The sequence below is a fragment of the Capricornis sumatraensis genome, chromosome 3, assembly GCF_032405125.1.
Source record: "Capricornis sumatraensis isolate serow.1 chromosome 3, serow.2, whole genome shotgun sequence".
NCBI classification, from domain to species: Eukaryota; Metazoa; Chordata; class Mammalia; order Artiodactyla; family Bovidae; genus Capricornis; species Capricornis sumatraensis.
This window is the reverse complement of record NC_091071.1, coordinates 40,921,833-40,947,761: the sequence shown is the minus strand read 5'-3', so window position 1 is coordinate 40,947,761 and position 25,929 is coordinate 40,921,833. Positions and strand designations below refer to the sequence as shown.

At 40.8% G+C, this 25,929-nt stretch overlaps 1 protein-coding gene across 1 annotated transcript in view; it reads right to left on the bottom strand.

Moving 5' to 3' along the window:
* Positions 1-25,084, bottom strand: part of MEIOB (meiosis specific with OB-fold) — a 34,499-nt gene extending 9,415 nt beyond the window's left edge. Inside the window, exons 1-10 of the mRNA XM_068968841.1 lie at positions 24,975-25,084; positions 21,219-21,295; positions 17,875-17,932; positions 13,682-13,813; positions 11,897-11,969; positions 8,215-8,410; positions 5,882-5,982; positions 4,945-4,997; positions 4,761-4,856; positions 1,795-1,896 (exon numbers count right to left, since the gene is read on the bottom strand). Coding sequence (XP_068824942.1) covers positions 1,795-1,896; positions 4,761-4,856; positions 4,945-4,997; positions 5,882-5,982; positions 8,215-8,410; positions 11,897-11,969; positions 13,682-13,813; positions 17,875-17,932; positions 21,219-21,287 — 880 coding nt within the window. The 5' untranslated portion in view covers positions 21,288-21,295; positions 24,975-25,084. The remainder of the gene's footprint in view (positions 1-1,794; positions 1,897-4,760; positions 4,857-4,944; positions 4,998-5,881; positions 5,983-8,214; positions 8,411-11,896; positions 11,970-13,681; positions 13,814-17,874; positions 17,933-21,218; positions 21,296-24,974) is intronic.
* Positions 25,085-25,929: the final 845 nt, after the last annotated feature.

The following is a 25,929-nucleotide window of genomic DNA, read 5'->3' as shown; positions in this document are numbered from 1 at the left end:
TTGCCCTCAATCTTTCCCAGTATCAGGGTCTTTTCCAATGAGTCAGCTCTTCACATCAGCACAGACGGCCAAATTATTGGACCTTCAGCATCAGTCCTTCCAACGAATATTCAGGGTTGATTTCCTTTAGGATTGAGTTATGCAAGCCCCTTCCCCACGACAAGGCTGTGATTCATGAAAGGGACGTGAAATTTAATTTTCTTCAATAAAAGGTCCAGTTATGTGTATCTATTTATCTTACTTTTATGTCTTTATCCTGCTGTCAGTTCATATGCATTGGAAAATGGATTGGAAGATTTTCACAAAATAACTCTATTTCTGGGTTTTTGCTATATTCTGTGTTGTGTTTACTTTTTAAATATTGAACATTATTTTAACTAAAAATAACAAAAGCTTTAAAGAAAGTATTATGATAGTTTATTCTGAAATATCTAATCAGTTTCAACCTATTATTCATGGGAATAATGAGCATTTTAAAAGACATTGCAACTCATTTTTGCCTCTGAACAAATTTAATGATAGAAGTTTCCACAGTGGAAAAAAAAAAGTTTCCACAGTGAAATAAAAGAAAGGGAAACTAAAGTACCACTTTTGTGGTTACTTTGATATGAGCCATTGATCAGGAAAATATTCTCCACTCAGATGTGATAGCTCTGAGTAGCCTAGAGAAGACAAGAATAAACACTGTTGTTCTTGTCCCCATTTTCAGGTTCAGAGACAGGCAGGGACTGAGATACAGTGGGGCAAATCCATCTCAAGTCCCAGTGAACACTTTTGGGCTTCCTGGAAGTATCCGGAAATGGCATTCTCCACAAATGACCGGACATTTAAAAATGCTTCCAAAGTAACAATAGTAGCTTTATTTTAACTCTAATAAATAATACAACTTTAAGCTTATCCCTTCTTGTAGGCAAAAAGATGATAATTATAAACCAGTAGTTTTGTTTTGTTTTTTTTTCTATTAGTGATTGCTATTGAAAGGAAATGTGTTGGGAATTCCCTTGTTGTCCACTGGTTAGGACTTGGCGATTTCATTGCCAAGGGCCAGGGCTCAATCCCTGATTGGGGAACCCCCACAAGCTGCACTGCACAGGAGAAAACAGAGAGAGAGGATGAAGAAAGGAAGTGTTAAAAATCCCCCAGCAATGCATAACAAAGTTCTTCTTTCACAAGTTAAGATGATTGCAGAATACTTTTTCCTCGATTAACTGAATTGTTACTCTCTTGAGATGAACTGGCTGTCCTCAGTTATGAGAAAGAATTTCACCCCTTAGGATGAAGTTACAGCCTCCTTCTAAGCCCTCGGTCTGCTTTTCCCCATTCTAAGCATAAGCTACAGATGGCAGCAAACAGCATCCTTTTTAAAGTCAAGTCAAGTCTGGGGTCTGTGAATACATGACATTTTGCACAAAATTCTGTATGTGGCTACAGCTGCTTTTTTAGGGAGAGGGTCATTAACTTTCATCAGATTGGCAAGAGGTTACATAAATCTCAAAAAGTTTTAAACTACCTTTTTAAAGCAGAAGTATAGCAGTTACCAATCCCTAGGTCAGAAAGATTCCCCGAAGGAAGAAATGGCAACCCACTCCAGTATTCTTGCCTGGAAAATTCCATGGACAGAGGAGACTGGTGGACTACAGTCCATGGGGTCACAAAGAGTTGGACATGACTAAGTGACTGAGCATGTACACACATAGCAGTTACATAATGAGAATACAGTGTCTTTTACTAAGTAACTTTATAAACCCAAATTCTGGCCTTTAAAAAATTCAAATAATATTTAAGGTTACTTACAATTCATGGATTCTTTCAAATAATTGTCAATTTCATCATCCAGAGGATTCATTACTTTATTTTCTCTTATGAAATTCAGAAGAATGTTAGCTTCTGGTGTATCTTAAATTGGAAATGCATAATAAGTAAACTGCAAACTGATCACTTTTTAAATAACTGTGAATGATCCAAAACTATTTTTAATGGTAAAAAGTGAAGACATATAAGAATACCACAAATAGAATATTACAAAGCCATTAACAATGTGATGGGGTTCTCTATTAACACAGAAAGATGTATAGCAGATTTCATGAGTTTAAAGAGCAGTTTACAAAACATTTCATACCATTTCCTTTGATTTTAAAAAGACATGAGCAAAATTATCTGGAAGAATATATATCAAAGAAATGATTATTTCTTATAAGATGAAGAATTTATAGTTGATCATTGTTTTTTATGCTTTTATATATTTTCTGAATTTTGTATGTATTTCTTCTCTCATCAGAAAAAAATTGTTAAGGTTATTTGAAGAGCTTATTCTTCAAATGGGACATGAATGTTCTCTGGGATAGTCAGATAATGTGCCAGAAGGCATGAATCTGATTTTGAAAAGGCGCTGTCTGACTCTGATACCCTTCAACCCCAAGCCCCAACCTCCAACATCTGCTTGTCTTCCAGCCTTCCCCCAAACATTCTGCAAGCCATCCTGCCGATGTCAGACCCCCTGACACCTCTGGACAGAGTCAGGGTTTCTTTCTCCTCACCCTGTTGTACCACAAGTCTTATCACTGTTGCTTCTTTCCCAGAACTAGACCAGAATCCCAGACAGGGGGTTTGTCTTTTCATTTCTGTACTTCCAGTGTCTGATATACTGACTATCCTTCCATCCATTTCAGCGTCCATCCTCTCAGGTACTTCCTTGTTCCAGAAAGTGTTTAAATTACCTCACTACCTGGTAAATAAAAGGCATTCACTAAATATTTGAAATTAATGAGAATCTTGGGGCAGAAACTGGTAGGAAGGGTGGGGTGTGGCACTGCTGTCAAGATCTCTAAAGACAACAGGTCCATCCCAGACTGTCTGTGGGAGGACAGAAATTCTTCCTTCTATATCTGACCACCAAACCATTTAGAGATTCTTAATTTCTATGTGGCATGTGTAACCCAGGAAATTAGAAATAAGGCTGATTTTTTAAAGCATATTGAAATTTATACACCCTTATACATATTTTCCTTATATTCATCTCCTTAATAATAAGTAAGGCATTTATTCTAATTATGTTGACATTGCTCAAACACTTTGACATTTCCCTTCTGAATCTGTTTTCAGAGCCAAATGCACAATATCCTTCGAATCTGTCTCTTTAACTTAATCTTGAGGTTTCGAGACAATTAGTACTATCAAGCTCGATAACCTTTTCCATCAAACAATCCCAACTGTCTTTTAGAAATTTTCCCAGAACAAATTTACCCTTAGAGGATGGAAATTCTGTCACTGATGTTATTGAAAGCACTAAAAATAGCCTATTAGTATTATTATATTATTAAAAATAAGAAACCATAGTACCCTTCTCAAAAGAAAAAAAAAAGAATTGAACAGACCATGGTTGTGTCACCACCAATGTAAAAGAAGTCACTGCAATCCTTTTAGAACTTAGATAATGTCACTGCCTGGCTCCCCTTCCTGCAGAGTAGAAGGCAGCCTGTACGGCCTTCCGATCACCTCCATTTCTTCTCTGACCTCAACCCCTTCTCCTGCTCTGCTCCTTCAGCTCCAGCCACACTGGCCGCAGAGTCTCTGTACTGTCTGGCTCCTCTGCCCAGTGTGCTCTTTTCTCATGGTTAACACCACTGCACAACCCCACCCCGCAACTGTCTTTGCTCAGATGCCACCCTCTCACTGAGCCTACCTGACCACTCTATGTAAACAAGCAACCTGCCCTACACACACCATGGCATTCTGGACCCTCCCAGCCCTGTTCTCTTTTACTTCTCAATCATTTCAAATTCCATAATTTGGATGTGTTATCCTAATTGTTCATTCTCTGTTTCCCCGCTGCTAGGATGTGAGCTCCGTGAGCAGGAGAGATATCTGTGTTTGGTCACTGGACCCAGAACGGTGCTCAGCACACAGCATGTGTGTAGTAGATGAGAGTTACACAAAAACAAATCAATGAGTGCCATATCACCTCCCATGATACTGCTTTCAAGGAGACAATATTTCTGCAGTAGATGAGCAAGATCTAATTACTGGTATTAAAACACAGTCTTGCTATTTTACACCATATCTCATAATAATTTCACTTCTAAAAATTCTGATAATGGTTTGGTCAAAGACATAAAATTGCTTTATAGTTCTCAGTCACTGTTACTGCTTTGTCATGAATCAGTAGAGTGAGCGCATAGTTAAAATGATACTTGCTACCTTTATATTCTCTTAAGACTTTTGAAGGATTATTCATCTCTGGGACCTCTGTGCTCTCCTGGGGTGCTGAGTGGGCCTTCCTCTCTGGGCTACAAGCAACCTCAGGATGCATCAGGGCACCCCCTCCTCTCCCCAGTCCTACTCCCCTCATTTCACGCTGGGACAAACTGTAACCACTTCACAACCACTCACAGTGATGAACTAAGTATCACATGATGATACTACATATATATTCTCCATGCTCCAGCACTAAATTACTTGAATGCAGTGATATCAGATTTATTTTTAAATGGTTAATAATTTAGGTTAATCAATGGCATTGATCTCTCAAAATTAACACAAGGGATAATGCTTTACAAATGAGTCTGGCTTTTCACATTTCTTTTGTAAATATATCAAAGATATAATTCACTGTAAGTTTTAAAAGTCATATAAGGCAGCTTTTCACTTTTAACTCAAATGAAATCCAAGCTTCATTTTCATTCTTAAATATACTGTACAAATATTGGAATACATGATATAGTCATTTCCAAAGGGATTAAAAATTTCAGATAGCTTTTTACCTGGATTAGTTGTAATAATGGTTTTTGAGATCACAGTTGCTGTCATGCTGTTCCGAAATTTGTCAAAACTTATCCTTACATCTGCAGCAAATATTACTGTTTGGGGAAAAAGCCATTTTAAAATTATTACACTAGAGGATAAAAAATTACAAATATTGAACACAATCACTGAAGTACGCAATACCTGTTCCTTGTGGCACCCAGCTCTGTGCAAGTAGAATAGATTCACTATCCCAACTGCATGTGTAAAAAAAGAAGTGACAAAAATCAAATACATTAGAAAACACTGACAGTGACCATGTTATTTATCAGAAAAAGGATGTCTTAATGGCTGGGGTTAATAATCCCCCATGTGGTCCAAGGCACAAGGAAAGGTCTTGGTTTTTCCTGCATTTTTCAGGGCTACTCTGCCTATTTCACAGAAAATTTAACACCTATGGAAAGCATTCCTTCAGCACATCCATCTCTAACAACTTCTGCTCCTTCCATTTCCTCTTTTCCTATAACCCAGGTCATTCTGCACTAGTTAGAATTGAGTAACTACAAGTCTAAAAATTGTGAAGTCACTCTTTCATGCCATTAAGGGATTATCCCCATAATGGATCAACTGCTTGAGGAACCTGATGGATTGAAGGCCTGTTTCAAATTCAATCTTGAGTCTAAACAACACCATAGTATTCCCTGGGATGCTTCAGGGTGTAGCCCTGCCCCACATCTGACACACTGGGAGCCCCCACAGAATCCAATTTGTGACAAAACTTGCTTCTTCACCATCTTCCCATGGCCTGGCTCCAGAGTACCACCTAATGGATCACAGAAAGTCTGTCTTGTTCTTTATCAATGGAACTTAGTAAATGATCATTTGTTACAAAAGAGTATGATAGCAAGTAAGTTACTATAGAATCCAACTATGAAATCCCATGCCCTCAGAAGATTTCATTTTAAGGTAATCATAGACTGTAATGATTGGACACACAAGAGGAAGGTTTATTTTTAATACCATTTCCTCCTATCATCACTCCTCTCCTGATATGACATCCATCACCTCTTGATGAGATGAAAATGTTCTGACTTAGCGATAATAGCACAGATTTCAGTTTGGAACAGATGTGGGGAGTTACCATATCATTGCAAAAGAAGACTCTGTCTCATCGTAGAGTTTAACTTCACACCTCTGGCCTTTTCTTTGGTCTGAAGTTGTAAAGTATTTTGGCTCTCCAACCTTAGAAATGGAAGGAAATGGTTACTCTTCTTCACCTATAGCTGTAGAGGTACTTAAATATTTGTTGATGGAAATACTCAAATGTTTACCTTTTAAACAGATTAGAAATATCAAAATAGTGAGACTCACTAATATGTATTTAAAAGCATCTTCTACCTCTAGACTAGGTATATTTAAGTTGAAAGGTACACACTTTGATTGAAGAGAGACACATACATAGGTGCTTCAAAGACTGTGGGGCCTTTCCAATGTGTCAGAACAAACACTCCATGACAGGCCCCCTGGGTGACAGCTGTGTGGACTCACTGAGGGTAGAAGATTTCTTTCAATGTCTGTGTGTCCCTAAGGCTTAGCATAGGGCCCACATGGAGCTCAGTGATTGGATGGATTCGCCTCTCCAGGCATCTTGCTGGCCCAGGTACAGGTTATCAATAACCACATTGCTGCCTTCTTAGGGATCAGCTAGAAGAACCACATGAGGGATAATAATGGGAATGTGTGTTGATATGCTGTCTGATTCAGTCCACACTGTGGTGTAAGAGAATTCAGGGTGGAGGTGAACTCAGGGGCCCCTTTGTGCCCTCAGTGAGTTTGCAAATGGACCAGCAGGCACCTCTGATGGCTACATAGCAATGGCTCAAGCACGGACAGTCAGCTGCCCCCTGTGCACTGCCTCCATGATCTATTGTCAGGACTGAGCTCCATGGGAAGGGGCTGGAGAAAGAGTCACAGCTGCCCACGCAGGAGAAAGTTATAGAGTCAGAGGAAAGAACAACTTGTCACACCAAGCAAGGAAGCGACATGAAAAGGAGCTTTAAAGGGAAGAAACCTAAGTAGAGGTGAGACAGAAGAAAGAACAAGTTAAATAAAAATGTAAAGAAAAGGAAATATAAGAGGGATGGAAGCAAAATGGGAGAAGAAAGGCATGAAAATGAAATAATATAATCCTATGAAAGGTGGTACCAGACTCAAAGAGTAGAGGCCGGAAGTGGGAGATGGAAAAAGCTGTTGCATGGTTTTGTTTATTTGTTTGTTTTAATTTATTTGGTTGCACCAGGTCTTAGTGGCAACATGCGGAATCTTCATTGCGGCGAGATCTAATTCTCTGACCAGGGATTGAACCTGGGCCTCTGCACTGAAAGTGTGGAGTCTTAACCACTTGGACCACCAGGGAAGTCCCATGCAGGTTTTATATTCATACTGAGTTTTAGAAAATTTTTACCACATTGTAATACAATGGCATTACATAGAATTTCAGAGAAATTGAGAGATCATATTCTGCCTTTAAGTAAGATGAACCTAAGTTGCCCAGAAAGGGATTTTTCCGATTGTCAAGATTGTCATGTACGGTGTTTATTCCTCATTCCTGACTGACGCCAAGTGCTCACTGTGTGGCAGACACTGTGCTAGGCTCGGTTGGGGCGGTGCCTCTGTTGGCCTGTCATTGGGGTGATTGACACTCTTGCAGTTATTTAACATGGAAATGCAATTAGCAAGTACTTACAGCATTAACTACAAGTATCTAAATCTATTTCCCTCCCTTCCCCGCCCCACCCCCTCCCCCCACCCCCGCTCCCGGTTATCATCACTTTGTATACTGAAGAACTGTTCTTGCTCTTTTATTTTTATTTGTGTACTTTATTTTGTGGAAATTTGCTCCCTGTCAAGTGACTCTATTCTGTCCAATGGAGTTCAAAACTTGCTGTAATTGCTAAGAGGGAGGTGTGGATGCAAAAGGTGGTGAGACAGTCCTTGGAACCCCAAGGTCTGTAGTTCTGCCCCGGTTTCTAGCACCAATAGCTGACAGGGCCCCTATCATAGCACCCTGGGTTTTTCACTCTGTCCCCCATCTCAGGGCAGCTCTGAGAACATGCACTGAATTAATTCCTTGATTTATTCAACATATACTCTTTAAAAGAACTTCCTGGAGATCGTCAAGTCAATGAATTTACTCTTTCTATTCATGCCTTGGTTTGACTGAAGTATGAAAAGCTCTCATGCAGTTAGTGAGTCATTTATGACTGTGTGCTGCATTTAACATTCAAATACAATTTTATTTTGCTACTCATTCTCAGGTAAAATGCTCCTTTCCTTTAATTTTCTAAATTCAACTGAGGATGGATCAAGATATAGAGGAAATTTTACTTCAGTGATTATTACTTTCCAAACACAAATACTATGCTAGAACTCCCCCACCAAATTGAACTGGGCTTTGTTGGGGTTTTAACTTACCGATCTCACAGCTGCAAGAACATTAATAATTTTCCCATCAAGACTGTGTCCATTCACAACAATGTCACCCAGTGAATAATAATCACAAGACTCTTTAACAGGTAAATAAATCAAAGAAAGTAACTTGGCATCCACTTCGTAACTGGAACAGAGTTTTACCGTTGAGTGATTCTCACTGAGCAATAGTTTATAATTGCTAAATTGTAAAAACACACACACAAAGTTAATATCAAATGATTTCTAACAGAAAAATATTTCAAAGTTCACAGTTAAATTTTGGTTGTAATTTAAACTATATTTAAAAAACTATATTAAGATCTATACTTTTCACTCTTAAAAACATTGAAAAACTGTAAACTTTCTGTATAAAATCTATTTCCATTAAGAAAATGTTTTAAAGACCAATTTGCTGCTTTGGGTGCTTATTGTAGCATGTGGGATCCTTGTTGCAGCACATGGGCTTAGTTGTCCCACTGCATGTGGGATCTTTGTTTCCCGATCAGGGATTGAACCTGTGTCCACAACATTTGCAGGTGGATTCTTAACCAGTGGACCACCGGGGAAGTCCCCTTAGAAACCTTCAAAAACTAAAATACATTTTGTATAAAATCTATTTTCATTAAGAAAATATTTTAAAGAGCAATTTGTGTCTGAGTTTCAAGCACAATAATAGTCTAATCTCGCCCAATAAACTGAATTTCAGTTTCTTCCTTGTAAAAAAAATAATAAAAAAAAAGGATGTAAAAGCACTCTAAAACATTGTGTGTTAGGGGGAGGTTGAGTTCCATCTCTGTGACACTGACTGTGCCACCTACATGCTTTCCTGACCTCTTCGGAGCTCTGTGGGCTTCCCTGATACTCAGTTCGTAAAGCATTAGCCTGCAGTGCAGGAGACCCCAGTTCGATTCCTGGGTCGGGAAGATCCGCTGGAAGGGATAGACTACCCACTCCAGTATTCTTGGGCTTTCCTTGTGGCTCAGCTGGTAAAAAAATCTGCCTGCAATGTGGGAGACCTGGGTTTGATCCCTGGGTTAGAAAGATCCCCTGGAGAAGGGAAATGATACCCACTCCAGTGTTCTGGCCTGGAGAGTTCCATGAACTATACAGGGTTGCAAAGAGTCAGATACAACTGAGCGACTTTCACTTTCGGAGCTCTGTAGGAGCAGATGCACCTTATGCACACGCTGAACTTGAGGTGCTCTTCCCTTTGGCCAATCAGCTTCCAAGTGTGCTCCACGGAGCCTCTTTCTTACCTTCTATTCCAGCCACCCCTGCCTCATCCCCTGCTACTGCCTTAGGTGTTTACCTCATAACTTCCTACCCAAATTACTGTCTTGTCTCCTAAGCTTTATTCCCCTACAGTTGGTCCTCCTCAGGTAGCCAAAGTGACCTTCTAAATCATGAATATGAATATCTTATTTCCCCATTCAAAGATCTTCTGGGTTGATACAAAAAGCAAAGCTGTCTATGAAGGGTCTCCACTTCCCACTCTTGCTTCTTCTGCTGTTCCCCTACCTATACTCCAGCCATATCAGATTCCGAGGCTAAGAAACTATCATTTTAGAGGGGAAAAAAAGTTGAATATCAACAGTTTCATGAGATTTAGACAACTAACTGTTCTGGAAAAGGCCAGGAGATTTTGTGTTTGTACCCTCTGCCAGGAGTGTTCCCCTTCACTCATGCCTTCACTCCACAAACACTTCCTGAGAGCCAACTATGTGCTAGACCACAATCCAGGCCCCGGGAGATAAGTGGTGAGGAAGACAGACAATGACCTATGACCTCACCGTGCTCACATGCGCAAGAGGGAGACAGACAAGAACAATTCATCAAATGATCCAGGCTTGCGATCAGTATTACATGCTAAGTTGCTTCAGTCATGTCCGACTTTTTCCAATCCCATGAACTGTAGCCTGCCAGGCTCCTTGTCCATGGGGTTTTCCCAGGCAAGAATACTGGAGTGGGTTGCCATTACCTTCTCCAGGGGATCTTCCTGACCCAGGGATTGAACCCACGTCTCTTGTGTCTCTTGCATTGGCAGGCAGGTTCTTTACCACTAGCGCCACCATTATGATGGTGCCTATAACCCTGTGTACAGGACTAAGTCCTAGTAATGGGAAATGGATGTGCTACTACAGAGTAGATATGGAAGACCTAAGGAGATGACATTTAAGCTAACACTTGAGTGAAAAGTGAAAGTCACTCAGTCGTGTCAGATTTTGCAACCCCATGGACTATACAGTCCATGGAATTCTCCAGGCCAGAATACTGGAGTGGGTATTGTTTCCCTTCTCCAGGGGACCTTCCCAACCCAGGGATCGAACCCAGGTCTCCTGCATTGCAGGTGGATTATTTACCAGCTGAGCCACAAAGGAAGCCCAATACTTGAGTGAGGAGAAGAGCAAATAAGACTGTTCTCTGCAGAGGGAAATGAACATGCCATGCTGTTAGCTCAGAATGAGCCAGGATGTTCACAAAGTAAGGACTCTCCATGTGGCTGCAGAGAAATAAGGCCTGTAAGATGAGGTCAAAAGGTGTGCAGGTGCGTGTAGTAGAGACTGCTGTCCCCACCTGAGCCCTTCACCAGCTACACCCTCTCTCTAGATCTGCCCTCAGCCAGAAGTACCTCCATAGGAGCATGGGCAGACTTCAGCCAATAACCTATAAACTCAGGGTACCAGCCCAGGCCCCTTTCTTCAGAGGGTAGCACTCTGAGCACTGATACTCTGGAGCTCCCACCTGGGTCAGGACGAGGTGGGGTTCCTGCTGAAGCTGCCTCTTTGACATCCCTTCCTCCCTCACAGCTGTCTTTCCAGGTTGCTTCTGAGAGCTCTCCCTCAACAAACCATCTGCACAGAAGTCTTCTCTGAACTCTGCTTCCCGGAAACCTGAACTAAGAGAGTAAGGCATGTGAAGAGAGTCATAAACTGAGATGTAAAATGGATATATGACTTCTAAGATTTATCTTTTCATTTTTCAGGTTTAATGTGACTAGAGTCAAATTTCTGTAAATCTAAGAATGATGAGAGGTGAAGTGAAGTGTTAGTCGCTCAGTCATGTCTGACTCTTTGCAACCCCATGGACTGGGGCTCACCAGGCTCTTTTGTCCATGGGATTCTCCAGGCAAGAATATTGGGGTAGGTAGCCATTTCCTTCTCCAGGAGATCTTCCTGACCCAGGGATCAAACTCGGGTCTCCTGCATTGCAGGCAGACTCTTTACCATGTGAGCCACCAGGGAAGAATGAGAATCAAAATATTAAAAATAAAGTCATTTTTTATGTGATCCTATGTCAAGGTAAATTATTTCATAATCAAAGATAAATACTGTGTGGCAGAATTAAACTCTGAATGTTCAACCTAAAGTACACACATCTTTAGTAAGTGAAAAAAGTGAAAGTGTTAGTCACTGGGTCGTGTCCGACTCTTTACGACCCCATGGACTGTAGCTTGCCAGACTTCTCTGTGATTGGAATTATCCAGGGAAGAATACTGGAGTGGGAAGCCACTGCCTTCACCAGGGATCTTCCCGACCCAGGGATAGAACCCACGCATTGCAGGCAGATTCTTTACCATCTAAGCCACTAGGGAAGCCCCTACACCACTCCCAGCGAATCTGACACACAAACCTAATAGTAATAATCATTCTGGCACAAAGGTTGTTGACCTCTGTACTAGATTTACCTAGGAGTTGCAGGACTGAACTTTTCTTCTCTTTCTAATTCCTTTGTTTGGATCAGAGGATTCTCAATTATCACTATAACAGAGGGGAAAATAAGATACTATTAACAAAAAAGTAACAGGATAAATTTAAAAAACAAGTGTACATAACAATGAACATTACAATATTATTTTGAATTTTGAGTTGCTGTTAATATCCTTCACAATTGTTTTCTTGTTTTGCTGTAAGCAATGGAATCCTAGTGTACAACCAATCAATTTGATCTCAGATGATACTTCTTATACTATGTGTTTAAATTCTGACATTTGACCTGCATTAATATTATTTTGTTAAAAAAATATTACTTTGTTGATTAGTTATACAGAGCATTTGATGTGGTTACAACATACCCTGCTATAAAATGAACACTTAAATTGGTCTTCACCCAATTCACAGTTGTTCTCAAAAACAATAGTAGTAGCTAGAAAGAGCAGTGCAAAATCTGGGTCCTGATTTGAAACCTACAACTTATCAGCTTTATGACTTAATATTTTTGGGTTTCCATCTCCTATGGTCTATGTTAGACATTTTGTGCTGCATTTTGTTAATTTCTCACACAACCATCCCTTTATTATCCCTTTTTCCACATGAAGAAATTGAAGTTCACAGAGGTTAAATAATTTCCTTGAGGTGTTATATCTAGAAAGTAGTAGAGTTAGAATTGTTTTGATTCAAAAATCTATAATCTTTTTACTCAGCCACACCAAACTCTTATTTACTTTTATAAGCATCGTCAGATTTACATCCTTACAATCCCTCATCTCACTCGTCCTGACAACAAGCATCAGTGTCGAATATATCTTCAGGTCTGTGTTAGTGTTGTTATGGCATGGATCCACAGATGCTTTTGCTTGTCCTGGGCCCTGAGATGTCTCCAGAGTTTTCTGTCTTCACAGGCCATATGTCCAATTACCTTATTATTCAGTTAGCAAGATACTATATAACCCTGAAAGTTAATAGTATGACTGGGTGCTGAGTAACCAGTATGGATAATAGGCTGCTAGATATTGCAAGATAGACAGGAATAGTTTAAATTGTCTGTTACTCTTTCCCTTTGTTCTACTATGAAAGAGAGCTGATATACTGCTTTCTTGTTTATTGTATGAGGCTAGAGCTGTTATCTATTGAGTGACTAAGTTCTACATTTCATACCAGGCACACTATCTCATTTAAGACTGATAAGAATCTACTGGGTATTAATTCATAGTTGAGGCTCAACAAGATTATGAAATTTTCTCAAAGCCACTATGTAAATAAGTGTTAGTATTTGGATTTGAATCCAGAGCTACCTGTTCTCAAGGTCTTGTTCTTTTTAATATACCATACTGTACTATCACAGAGATACTGGGGTAGGTAGAGGATATGAAGATTTGCTATTTTAGACTAAAAATTTCTTAAAATTCCATCAAAAATTCATGTCATTTTTTATCAAAGTCTACTTAGCAGTTCTATTATATGTTTACAAAATGATATATGATCACAGTCACAAGAGGGACTGATGCAAAGTGAAATAGAAATAAACCAAAGATCATAGAGCTCCTAGTAAAAGTATGTGATTATTCTGTTTGAGTTTCAACTAAATGCTGAATACCTTGTGTTATACTCTTAACACTTGATTTTTTCTGATAAGATTCTTGAGAATAAGAATTGTGTCTTATTTCATTCCAATTCCCTCAGTGTAGTTACCACAAACATGTCATGGGACTAATACTGTAAGAGAAACAGTTTAAGAATCAGTGCCAACTTACCACACTCACCGACCCTAAAGCTGTCAGAAAGGGATCTGATGTAATCTTCACTGCCCCAGGATGTTGCATTTACAAAATGGGTTGTTGAATCACGAATGGTGAAACTGAAAGTGTACCTTTCTGATCCAATATCTAAGGGAAAACCAAGGCTTTTATTTTTCAGATGAAAAGTTTTAATTTTAAACAAAGGTGGTTATTATGATGCTAAGACACTCGAACACATGGTATAAAAAATTATTTCAGATATAAATTCTACAACAAGTTATGCTTTAAGAATGGCAAAGCTGCCAAGGTAGATAATTCACCTCACTGTGACCTCTTTGTTCCCTTTCCCTAGTTACCTCTATATTCAGAGGGAAATAATACGTAGGTCTGAACCATCCTGATATTAGCTTATATTCTCCATTTCTCTCTTACTGTTGTTTTAACCTAAGTCATAATTCAGATCTAAATTATTTCAAAACAAATAAATGTGTGCTAGCTAAAAGATACCACTAGGGGTCAGCAAGCACTTTTTTCCAGAATAAATTCCAAAATAAATTTCCTTATTGTTTTTGCTAATTAAACAAGTAATACAATGAATGGATAAAGATGTGGTACATATACAATCAGTCTGATTTTGGTGTTGACCATCTGATGATGCCCATGTGTAGTGTGTTGAAAGTGTTAGTCATTCAGTCGAGTCCGACTTTTGGGGACCCCATGGACTAGAGCCCACCAGGCTCCTCTGTCCATAGAATTCTCCAGGCAAAAATACTGGAGATACAAAATACAAAAATAATGGAGAAGGTTTGTCATTCCCTTCTCCAGGGGATCTTCCCAACCCTGGGACTGAACCCAGGTCTCCCGCATTGCAGGCAAATTCTTTACCTTTTGAGCCACCAAGGAATCCCGTCCATGTATAGAATCAGCCATAAAAATAATGAGTTTTAGTCAGTTCTAGTGAAATGGGTGAACCTAGAGCCTATTAAACAGAGTGAAGTAAGTTTGAAAGAGAAAAACAAATATCGTATATTAACATATATGATGGAATCTAGAAAAGTGGCATTGCTTATCCCATTTGCAGGGAAGACATAGATGTAAGAACGAACGTGTGGACACAGCTGGGGAAGAAGAGTGTGGGACGAACGGAGAAAGTGGTGTTGACACACATACACCATCATGTGGAAAACAGGTAGCAGGTGAGAAGCTGCTATTTACAGAAAGCCCAGCCTGGTGCTCTGTGATGACCTAGAGGGGTGAGATTGGGGGAGGGGAAGAAGCTCAAGATGGAGGGGATGTATGTATAACTATGGCTGATTCAAACTGTTGTACGGCAGAAATCAATATAATATTGTGAAGCAATTTTCCTTCAATTAATAAATAAAAAAATTTTTTTAAAGAAATACAAACAGCATGATACGGACACAGAAACAGACACACAGATCAGTGAAATAGGATAGAAAGCCTGGAAATAAACCCACACAATTACGGTCAATTAGTCTACAACAAAGGAGGCAAGAATATACAACGGCAAAAATACACTTTCTTCAATAAGTAGTGCTGGGGAAACTGAACAGTTACATGTAGAAGAGTGAAATTAGAACATTCTCTAATACCATATGCAAAAATAAACGCAAAATGGATTAAAGACCTAAATGTAAGACCAGATATCATGAAACTCCTAGAGAAAAACATAGGCAGAACATACTTTGACATAAATTATAGCAATTTTATTGGATCCATTCCTAAAACAAAGGCAGTAAAAGCAAAAAATAAACAACTGGAAACTAAACTTAAATGCTTTTAAACAGCAAAGGAAAAGATAACCTACTGAATGGGAAAAATTATTTGCAAATGATATGACCAACAGGGATCAATATTCAACATAAATCTTCAGCTCATACAACTCAACATAAAAAAACCCTAACAATCCAATTTAAAAAACAGGAAGAACTGAATAGGCATTTTTTCCAAAGAGGAAATGCAGATCGCCAACAGGCACATGAAAAGATCCTCAACATCACTAATTACCAGGAAAATATAAATTAAAACCACAATGAGCTATTCCCTCACACCTGTCAGAATGACTATCATCATAAAGAATACAAATAGGGGCCTTCCTTTGTGGCTCAGTGGTAAAGAATCCACCTGCCAATGCAGGGGACATGGGTTCGATCCCTGGTCCAAGAAGATCCCAGATGTCGCATGGCAACTAAGCCTGGAGCCACAACTACTGAGCCCACCTGCTGCAACTACTGAAGTCCCACACCCTAGAGCTTGTGCCCGGCAACAAGAGAAGACACAGCAATGAGAAGCCCGAGAATAGCAACTAGAGAAAGCAAAGAGTAGCCCTTGCTCACCACAACTGGAGAAAGCCTGTGCACAGCAACAAAGACCCAGCACAGCCAAAAATAAAATAGATAAATATATTAAAATTTAAATCAAAAAAGAAATCTTCCTTTTAATATGGTGTAAATGTGTGTAATGCTCACTCAGTCATGTCTGACTCTCTGCAACCCTACGGACTGTGACCTGCCAGGTTCCTCTGTCCCTGGAATTCTCCAGGCAAGAATATTGGAGTGGGTAGCCATTCCCTTCTTCAGGGGATCCTTCTGACCCAGGGATTGAACCCAGGTCTACTGCATTGCAGACAGATTCTTTACCACTGAGCCACCAGGGAAGCCCACCTGTCACTATGCTGCTGCTGCTGCTAAGTCGCTTCAGTCGTGTCCGACTCTGTGTGACCCCATAGACGGCAGCCCACAAGGCTCCCCCGTCCCTGGGATTCTCCAGGCAAGAACACTGGAGTGGGTTGCCATTTCCTTCTCCAATCAATGAAAGCAAAAAGTGAAAGTGAAGTTGTTCAGTCGTGTCCGACTCTTAGCGACGCCATGGACTGCAGCCTGCCAGGCTCCTCCATCCATGGGATTTTCCAGGCAAGAGTACTGGAGTGGGGTGTCATTGCCTTCTCCGATCTTTCACTATACCACAAGTCAATTAACACAGCCACAATTACTCAGGTGATTCAAACGATTGTCTTCTGTCAAAATTACTGGCTGGCTGACTAGAGCTCTGATTCCCTCAAGCTGTATCAAAGGATTTATACCACACCCTTTAATAAAAAGCACTAACACTTTAGAAGCTAGTAATAGTGTATTGCTACTTTTGGCGTTCTATATTGTATCTCTGCCTGTAAACTATAAAAGTTTGAAGATCAGTTGATTTCACTTATTTGTTTTGGTCTCTGTTGCTGCACGCGGGACCTTCAGTCTTCCTCACAGCATGTGGGACCTAGGTCCTTGACTAGAGATCAAACATGGGCCCCCTGCATTGGGAGCTTGAAGTCTTAGCCACTGGACAGCTGGGAACAGCTGGGGAAATCGTGAAGGTCAGTTGATTTTAAAAATCTGATTTTAGTCTTGGATTATGTTTCCATAGTCCTAAAACTGTTGCACAGACAACTAAATAAGGACCACTAAAGCCAGACTTAACTGTATTTCCCACATATAAAAGATGATTTTTTTCCCCTGAATCATTTAGTTCTTTGAATAAATACACAGATACTGCTGCATACTTCCCTCCCTCAACACTGTCCCAACATCCATGCTGGAAAACCTTCCTCCTACCATTTTCTGGTTTCTATGAGATTTACTTGTGTGCTTGTATCTGATACTGACAGTTTACATGGAGTTCCTACTCTATGTTACACACTCTTACATATACAAGCTCATGTAAGTCTCATCCCAGCTTTGTTTACCCTGATTCTGTGGCTGTACATAGGACAGACTCAGGGGTGAGCCCTGTCAATCAGGCTCCACGTCCATCCTCTTAGATGCTCTGATATCTGAGGATGATGAGAGAGACTACAGCTTCTTTCTCCAGTCTTTACACTGGGTTTTGCACAATGGAGGAGCTCAGAAAATACACATTGATACACATTAATGACCTGACCAATTTAACTAGCTATTTTAATACTGTATACACAGCTTTTAAAGTTATGCTTTAGAAATATCAAATAAAACCATTAAAATTATTTTAATGCCCTCACACATGTGGCCTTAAATCAAGTACTTTACCATGCAATAGAGAACATGGCCATTGCTCTTAGGGAGTTAAACAGGCATGAGAAATTTAATCACTTAAATATACTTTGTTGTAGTCATAAGCCACAGTTGATGAAAAGCGAAGCAAAGAGTTAAATAGAACTCAGCTTTTTCTGTCTGGAAAGCCTTTGACATCTGTTTTTCCAATAACTATGCCGATTATTTTCTGAAAAACAAAAGGGTTATAGAAGAGGAATATTAAACACAGATGGAGATGGTAAATTTAATTTCATGGACTTGTTATATTTTACTGGCTCTAACAAACATTTTTGACTAGGAACCATTTAAATGTATTTATTCCAGACAAACATCTAAAAGAACTTCATAAATGTTCATTCTACAAGGAATAATACAAAGTAATAAGACAGTTAACTGCTATTACAAATATAATCATTTAATACTTAGTATGTTTCTACTTTATTTTCAATCACTAGGTGGAGCACAGTAACTCCCCTATGCTATCAATTCTTACTGAATTCATTCAAAGCACATGTATAATGCAATTTAATTTGCCATGGTCTTCAAAGCTTTCTTTTATATACGGTTTTCTAACAATCCACATAGAATTGCTTAGCTTCTTAATGCAAACATGCTGGACAGTAACACACATTAGATTGTAACAAAACTTGCATATCACTGCTAATAAATCTAAGCTCTAAAGTCCTAGATCTTAAACCTTAAAGGGATTAACATGTCTTTAATATTTTTAATGTTCTCTTTAGTGACTAATAAAGAAAAATTAAACATTCTTAAATACTTTAAAAAATAAAAATAACTACCTTTTTCTGAAAGGATGAACTTATATAGCATAATTCTAGCAACTGATTTCAACCTTGCAATAATCTGTTCAATTTCAAATACATGCAATCCTTTAAGACTACCACATCCTAGCTGAGCTATTAGCTAGTCTTATCACATTTAGACACACTGTTATTATTTTTTTTAATTCCATATGCTGCAGCTCTCACTGACTTTTGTTAGGAAAACAACTAGTGGGAATATTGAGTAAAATTTTCTAACTGAAGAGGCAATTAGCAAAGAGTTTACCTTTCAAGAAAAACTGTAACAGCGATAATTATTTTTAACATTAATAAAGTTTAAATTGCAAACTATTAAAGTTATATGTGCTGCTGCTGCTGCTAAGTCACTTCAGTCGTGTCCGATTCTGTGCAACCCCATAGATGGCAGCCCACCAGGCTCTCCTGTCCATGGGACATTCCAGGCATGAAAGTGAAAAGTAAAAGTGAAGTCACTCAGTCGTGTCTGACTCTTAGTGACCCCATGGACTGTAGCCTACCAGTCTCCTCCATCCATGGGATTTTCCAGGCAAGAGTACTGGAGTGGGTTGCCAGTGCTTTCTCTGAGAGTTATATGTAATTTATCTCATTTTAAGAAATCTGATTTGCACATTCCAAATGTAAACAGCAGACTGCTGGGGGCAGGAAAGTTAAGGGAGTATGATAATTGCTTTATAGTAAGCTCTTCACCTTATGATATGATTCCACCTAGATTTCTTTCAAATAAATAACAATCTTGGCAAATCTGAAATGACTGGTGCCCCCACAACCTTTCTCGCCAAAATAAAATTTCACACAATGATTTCAGAAACACACCATCTGTGTACCTGTGTCACAAAAGCAACATAATAAGTATTTCAGTATATAACTTGGACAATTTGATTGGACAATAGATGCTGCTTAACAAAAATGCTTTAATTTTGCAATGCTAAATTTGAGTGCATATTAAATATTTAATCTGTTGTTTTTCAGTCGTAAAGTCATATCCAACTTTTTGCTATATTTAATTAAAATAATAGAAATAAACTTCCAATAATTTTTAACAATTACTAGTCATATCAGCAGTGGCCACAAGACTGGAAAAGGTCAATTTTCATTCCAATCCCAAAGAAAGGCAATGCCAACGAGTGCTCAAACTACCGCACCATTGCACTCATCTCACACGCTAGTAAAGTAATGCTCAAAATTCTCCAAGCCAGGCTTCAGCAATATGTGAACCGTGAACTTCCAGATGTTCAAGCTGGTTTTAGAAAAGGCAGAGGAACCAGAGATCAAATTGCCAACATCCGCAGGATCATTGAAAAAGCAAGAGTTCCAGAAAAACATCTATTTCTGCTTTATTGACTATGCCAAAGCCTTTGACTGTGTGGATCACAATAAACTGTGGAAAATTCTGAAAGAGATGGGAATACCAGACCACCTAACCTGCCTCTTGAGAAACCTATACACAGGTCAGGAAGCAACAGTTAGAACTGGACATGGAACAACACACTGGTTCCAAATAGGAAAAGGAGTACATCAAGGCTGTCTATTGTCACCCTGCTTATTTAACTTATGTGCAGAGTACATCAAGAGAAGTGCTGGACTGAAAGAAACACAAGCTGGAATCAAGATTGCCAGGAGAAATATCAATAACCTCAGATATGCAGATGACACCACCTTTATGGCAGAGAGTGAAGAGGAACTAAAAAGCCTCTTGATGAAAGTGAAAGAGGAGAGTGAAAAAGTTGGCTTAAAGCTCAACATTCAGAAAACGAAGATCATGGCATCTGGCCCCATCACTTCATGGGAAATAGATGGGGAAACAGTAGAAACAGTGTCAGACTTTATTTTTGGGGGTTTCACTGCAGATGGTGACTGCAGCCATGAAATTAAAAGACGCTTACTCCTTGGAAGGAAAGTTATGACCAACCTAGATAGCATATTAAAAAGCAGAGACATTACTTTGCCAACAAAGGTCCATCTAGTCAAGGCTATGGTTTTTCCAGCGGTCATGTACGGATGTGAGAGTTGGACTGTGAAGAAAGCCGAACGCTGAAGAATTGATGCTTTTAAACTGTGGTGTTGGAGAAGACTCTTGAGAGTCCCTTGGACCACAAGGAGATCCAACCAGTCCATTCTGAAGGAGATCAGCCCTGGGATTTCTTTGGAAGGAATGATGCTAAAGCTGAAACTCCAGTACTTTGGCCACCTCATGAGAAGAGTTGACTCATTGGAAAAGACTCTGATGCTGGGAGGGATTGGGGGCAGGAGGAGAAGGGGACGACAAACGATGAGATGGCTGGATGGCATCACCGACTCGATGGACATGAGTTTGAGTGAACTCTGGGAGCTGATGATGGACAGGGAGGCCTAGCGTGCTGCAATTCATGGGGTCGCAAAGAGTCAGACATGACTGAGCGACTGAACTGAACTGAGTCATATCTATAATCTCCTAATGTGCAGACAAAAAAAAGACGAATTTTCATTCAGCTGGCATAAATATAAAGAGGTTTAGGAGTGTTTATATCTAACAATCACTAGTGCAATGAGTATCTGTATACTTGTCAATTATACAAGCTTGTGTGAAATGAATCAATAATGTTGACATAATGTAATATCACCATCTAAAGCTTCAACAGAGAACAAATGAACTACTGCACTGCTGAAACTTACCAGATTAGCCATATTTGAATGCAGATTTGAAAGTGCAGTAAAGTTCTTTGATGCAATAGAGTTGGCCATTCTTTTATCTGCATTTTAGAAATATAATTTAGATGCATAAGTTAAATAACTGAAATAAAGCTTGAAAAATTCCAAGACTGAAACTTTTTAGGAAAGTATGGGATATTCTACTCATTCTTTGGGAAAACTTTATTTATTTGGCCGCACTAGATCTTAGTTGCGGCTTATTAAGTCCTTCAATCTTCAATGCGGCATGAGGAATCTTCAGTCTATAGTTGTGGAAGACGGAATTTTTAGTTGCAGCACACAAACTCTTAGCTCTGGCATGTGGGATCTAGTTCCCTGACCAGGGATCGAATCCAATGCCCTCTGCGTTGGGAGCTCAGAATCTTAGCCACTGGACCACCAAGGAAGTTCCAGGAAAATTTTATATTACAACAGTGAAATGTAAGTTAGATTCAACCTGTAAAAAGTATATTTTTTAAAAGGTCTTTTAAAGTTATGAATGATATAGTCAGGTTTCAATTTTTAACTTTCACTTTACAAAAAAAAATTAAGTCAATGTTTGAGCAAATTTAGAGTTTCAGATGAGAGATGGGACATTGCAGATTTAAATATTTATTACCATAAAGCTTACTTTTAAAAAAACATAGAAAAACTGCACTGTAACCACCTGGAATCATGCTTTTAGTTACATTGTGTATGGGGATAGGCAGTACTTCACCCTCCCCTCTATAGTAAGTAAGTTCCATCAGGGCAGAAGTAGCATCTCACACACAATTTGTGAGTGGATTTCAATGCTACCTTGCACATAAAAAGCTCTCAGTAAACACGAGATAAATGAAATGGAGACTTGTCCCTCAACTTAGTCACTAGAAAAGGTTTTAGTGTAGTAACAGTTGTCAGCTACACCAAACTAGCAGATTTACTTGATTTCACTTCATTTTATGTGGCCTCTTTAACAGTGAATGCCCTCATCTCCAGGCTGTACTTTCAGGACACATTGCATAGCATAAGTTTCAAGAAGGCTGCACAATTACTCAAATATGATTTTGAATTCCAGCACCACTAGTCTGTGGTCAAATGTTTTGAATTACTGAGCTTTAATCTCCTCATCCACAAAATATAGATAATCTACCCTACAAGGTTGTTGTGAGAATTCAAAATAGTGTACATAAAGAGCCAAGATGTCCACAGGCTCTTGACAGATGAGAACACTGCTTTTCATTCTTATCCAATGTAGCAGTTTCTGCATTCAAGCCAAAATAAACAATTCAGCAGTGTTAAGGTCCTATTTATTCTTCAGCCAAGTCTGATCTGGTTGAAATTGATCACTATGCAATTTCAGTCTCTGAAATACTTGCCAGCCTGACAGACTCATTCATTCATCCATCCACTCAGCCAACATTTATTGAGAGCCTGTCAAGTGCTAGACACTTGAGGTTAGAGAAGACAAACTATTCAGTAGCCAGATTTTGTGTAAAAATACTATCCATCTACAAACTGAGTTCTCCAAAATTTTACCCCTTAACATCTCTTGGTGGTTACTTACTTAGAGGAATATCACATGAACTCTTTGAAGTTCCTTCACTTCCTACTGTTAATCAAAATATATGGTGGTATACTTTAGTGTCTGTCTACAAAAAGAAAATGACAACTTACTTCTCTAGGTTTTTGAGAAATACAAAATTAACTTGAAATAAAGAGGCCAGTATGGTGATACAGAGATTACACCATTCATCAGCAACTGCTGTCCCTTCTATTTTCCAAATATATTTAAAAAGCCTCTGTTTCTCCATCTCCAGTGCCATCTCCTCAGCCCAAGGGTCAGACACTCCTCATCTAGAGTACTGCTATTACCTAGTCTTATACATAGTTTATTCATTCAACACATGTGAGTTGAGTGTCTGACATGTATCAGGTACTGAGTCAGGACAGGAGGCGTGGCTCAGAGAGAAGCAAAAAAAGGAAAACAGGGCCCAGTGAGGGGCTAGACGTGTACAGCCCCAAGACCACAGCCACAGCTCCTTAACGAGGTAAAGGGAAAGCTAGTGGAGGAACTAGTCCAGTTAAGGGAACCTGGCGGCAATGTCTCAGGTGATAGCTGTGGGGTGACTATTATGAGGTTGGCCCTATACTACAGATACATATCATCTCCCCCTCGGCCCCCTCCACAGTTGATTACCACTCTCCAGATAACTCAGCAGCTCTCCTCTCCACAAAGGGGACCTGAGACCTTGGCACACAGTTCCATCTTCCTTGAGCATCTGCTCCAATCCCACCCTCAGATCCACCAAGACAAGAGCTTTAACATTTTGGGGGTCTTAAAGAGAAGATCTTATCACTCTCCTTCAAGTATCCCCAGCCTCTATTCCTTCTCTCAGCATTCTTAATTCCCTCATTACAGGGTGGGGTTCAGGATGACAGGGCTGTGCCTTGCCTTTGCCCTTACTGTGTCCTACAGTGCCTAGTTAGGCTAGGACCTCAGGTATAGTAGCTGCTAGCTATTTGTTGACTAAATTACTGAACGAGTCCTAAAATAAACCTGATTTGTAATTTGAGAATAATATTGCTACAATTAACTTTCTGGATAAACAGAATTTTAGTTAATAACTAATTTTACATTTATATCCAGCATTTAAATTACAGAAACAAGTACAAATTGTAACCTACTATTCTAGATCAACAGAGCTTCCAAAGAGCTGGCATTGATGGTCCTATATAATCTAGTTTATTCTACAGACCTGTGCTGGGGCTGCTACGGAGAAATCCTCTTATGTGGTTATTTCTGTAGGTGAAAATCCCCCCAAACTTCCATCACAAACCAAAGACTTTTTTTTTTTTTAACAAACTTTGACAAAGTTGACCACCTTGCGTAGAGGGTAACAGTTGTTCAATTATTTTTATAAATCCAATTCAAAAGGGTAGTTTTTACTCCTTCAGTGGGAACTCAGCAAGTTTTGCATGTTCTGGGTTGGCCATAAGAAAACGGGCAACCGGCCATCACTGGAGAACTCACCAGCACGGAGACAAAAAGAGCACTTGCTAGTAAACTTTCAAGGTAGTCTTAATTTTTTTTTTTTTTAACCAAACACTGCTTTGAAAAAAAGAACGAAAGAGAGGGAGGAAGGGACATGACATGCACACAGAGATTAAAAACTGTCCCTTTTAAACCCTCCACGCTTTAAAATGTATCTGAAGATTCCAAACCTAGGACATTCTAGAACAGGGAACACTGTAGAGGTGGCGGGGAGCGGGGTATGAGTCGTGGGTGGGGGCCTCCAGGGCCGGTGCCCGTGCGCACGTGTCCGCACACACCTGTCATCCCCACAGAACGGCCGCGCGTCACCCAGGCTGGGGGTGGGGGGAGCGGGCGGGTGATGCTCTGAGTTACCTCAGAACGCGCTTATACCCCCCGCACCGATTACACCCGCGCGTCTACATTCGCCGCGCCACGCGGACGAGCACACTCAACCCTTGTCCTGTGTGTTCCTCCGTGACTGTGACTCCGCGGGTGTGGACCGGAAGCCGGCGTCAGCTGCCCACTTCGCACCCGGCTCGCACCCCGGCGCGTCCCCCGAACCGCAACCCGCCGGCTTCCACCTCTCGAGGGCACCGGGGTGACTGCCACCCGCGGAGCCTGCGGGCAGCCGGGAAGGGAGACCGTTCCCACCACGGACGGCGCGGCCCAGAGGCCTGCCCTCAGGAACAGACGACGGCCCGCCGCCCGCCGCCACCCGGCTTCACCTCAGCGTTCGCGCCGGCTGCTCCTGGGAGCGCTCGGCTAGACGCTCTATCTCTTGGACAGCAGCCAGCCGCACGCAGGCCCCCCCCCCCCAGACGCCTCCCCGGCTCGGCCGGAATTCGGCTTCTTCTCCACAGCGCTTTCTGCCCACAGCCCCGGCGCTCGACGGTCGCCGCGGGAGGAGGACACCCTTGGACCGTTAGCCAGGCCCTGTCCCCGCCGATCTCAGACTCCGCCCACTCCTGGGCTCTGCCCAGCCCCCGAGTTCTGATCCCGCCTCCAGATCAGACTCCACGCATGCCCCTCCCACCGATCTCAGACTCCACCCACGCTCTGACTCTGCCCCGCCCTCAGCTTCGACCCCGCCCAGCCCCCCTCCGCAAACTCCGGTTCCACTCCCTGACTGCCCCTCTGCAAGCTCTGCTGACTCCGCCCACTCCTAGCCCCCCCCCTCCCGCCCCTCGCCCTGCCTCCGCCCTCAGCCCCGCCTTGCGGCTCCCGGCGCCTTGAGGGTCGCCGCCCCTCGGTAGTCTGGGTAGTGAGGAGGGAGACTCGGGGAGACTGGTTGCGAGTGGCTCCCGTTTCTTTGCTTTCCCAGGGGCCCGAGCCTGTCCTCCAGACTCCCGGGCGGGAGTCCAGGCTGCTAAAAACCAGGTGTCCAGGAAGATGCTGGGGATCTTTTCTGCTAAAACAGCAGAAATACAGGAGATGTTGCTATAGAAAGTGCAGCAGCTGAACGTACAGCTACAAACATGGGCCGGGGAAATCTGGAACTCAGCAGCCTAGTTGTGAGCTAGCAGGATGTTCTAACTGGGGAGAGGTGGATCGAGTGTAGCAGGGATCTGTTAGATCTTACGCGGCATGTGACTCTGGATCTCAGTGAAAGAAGAGAGCACGGAAGAAAGAAGGGTGCGTGGTTGCTGATAAAGCTTCTAGAAGAGGAGCGGGTGTTGTATG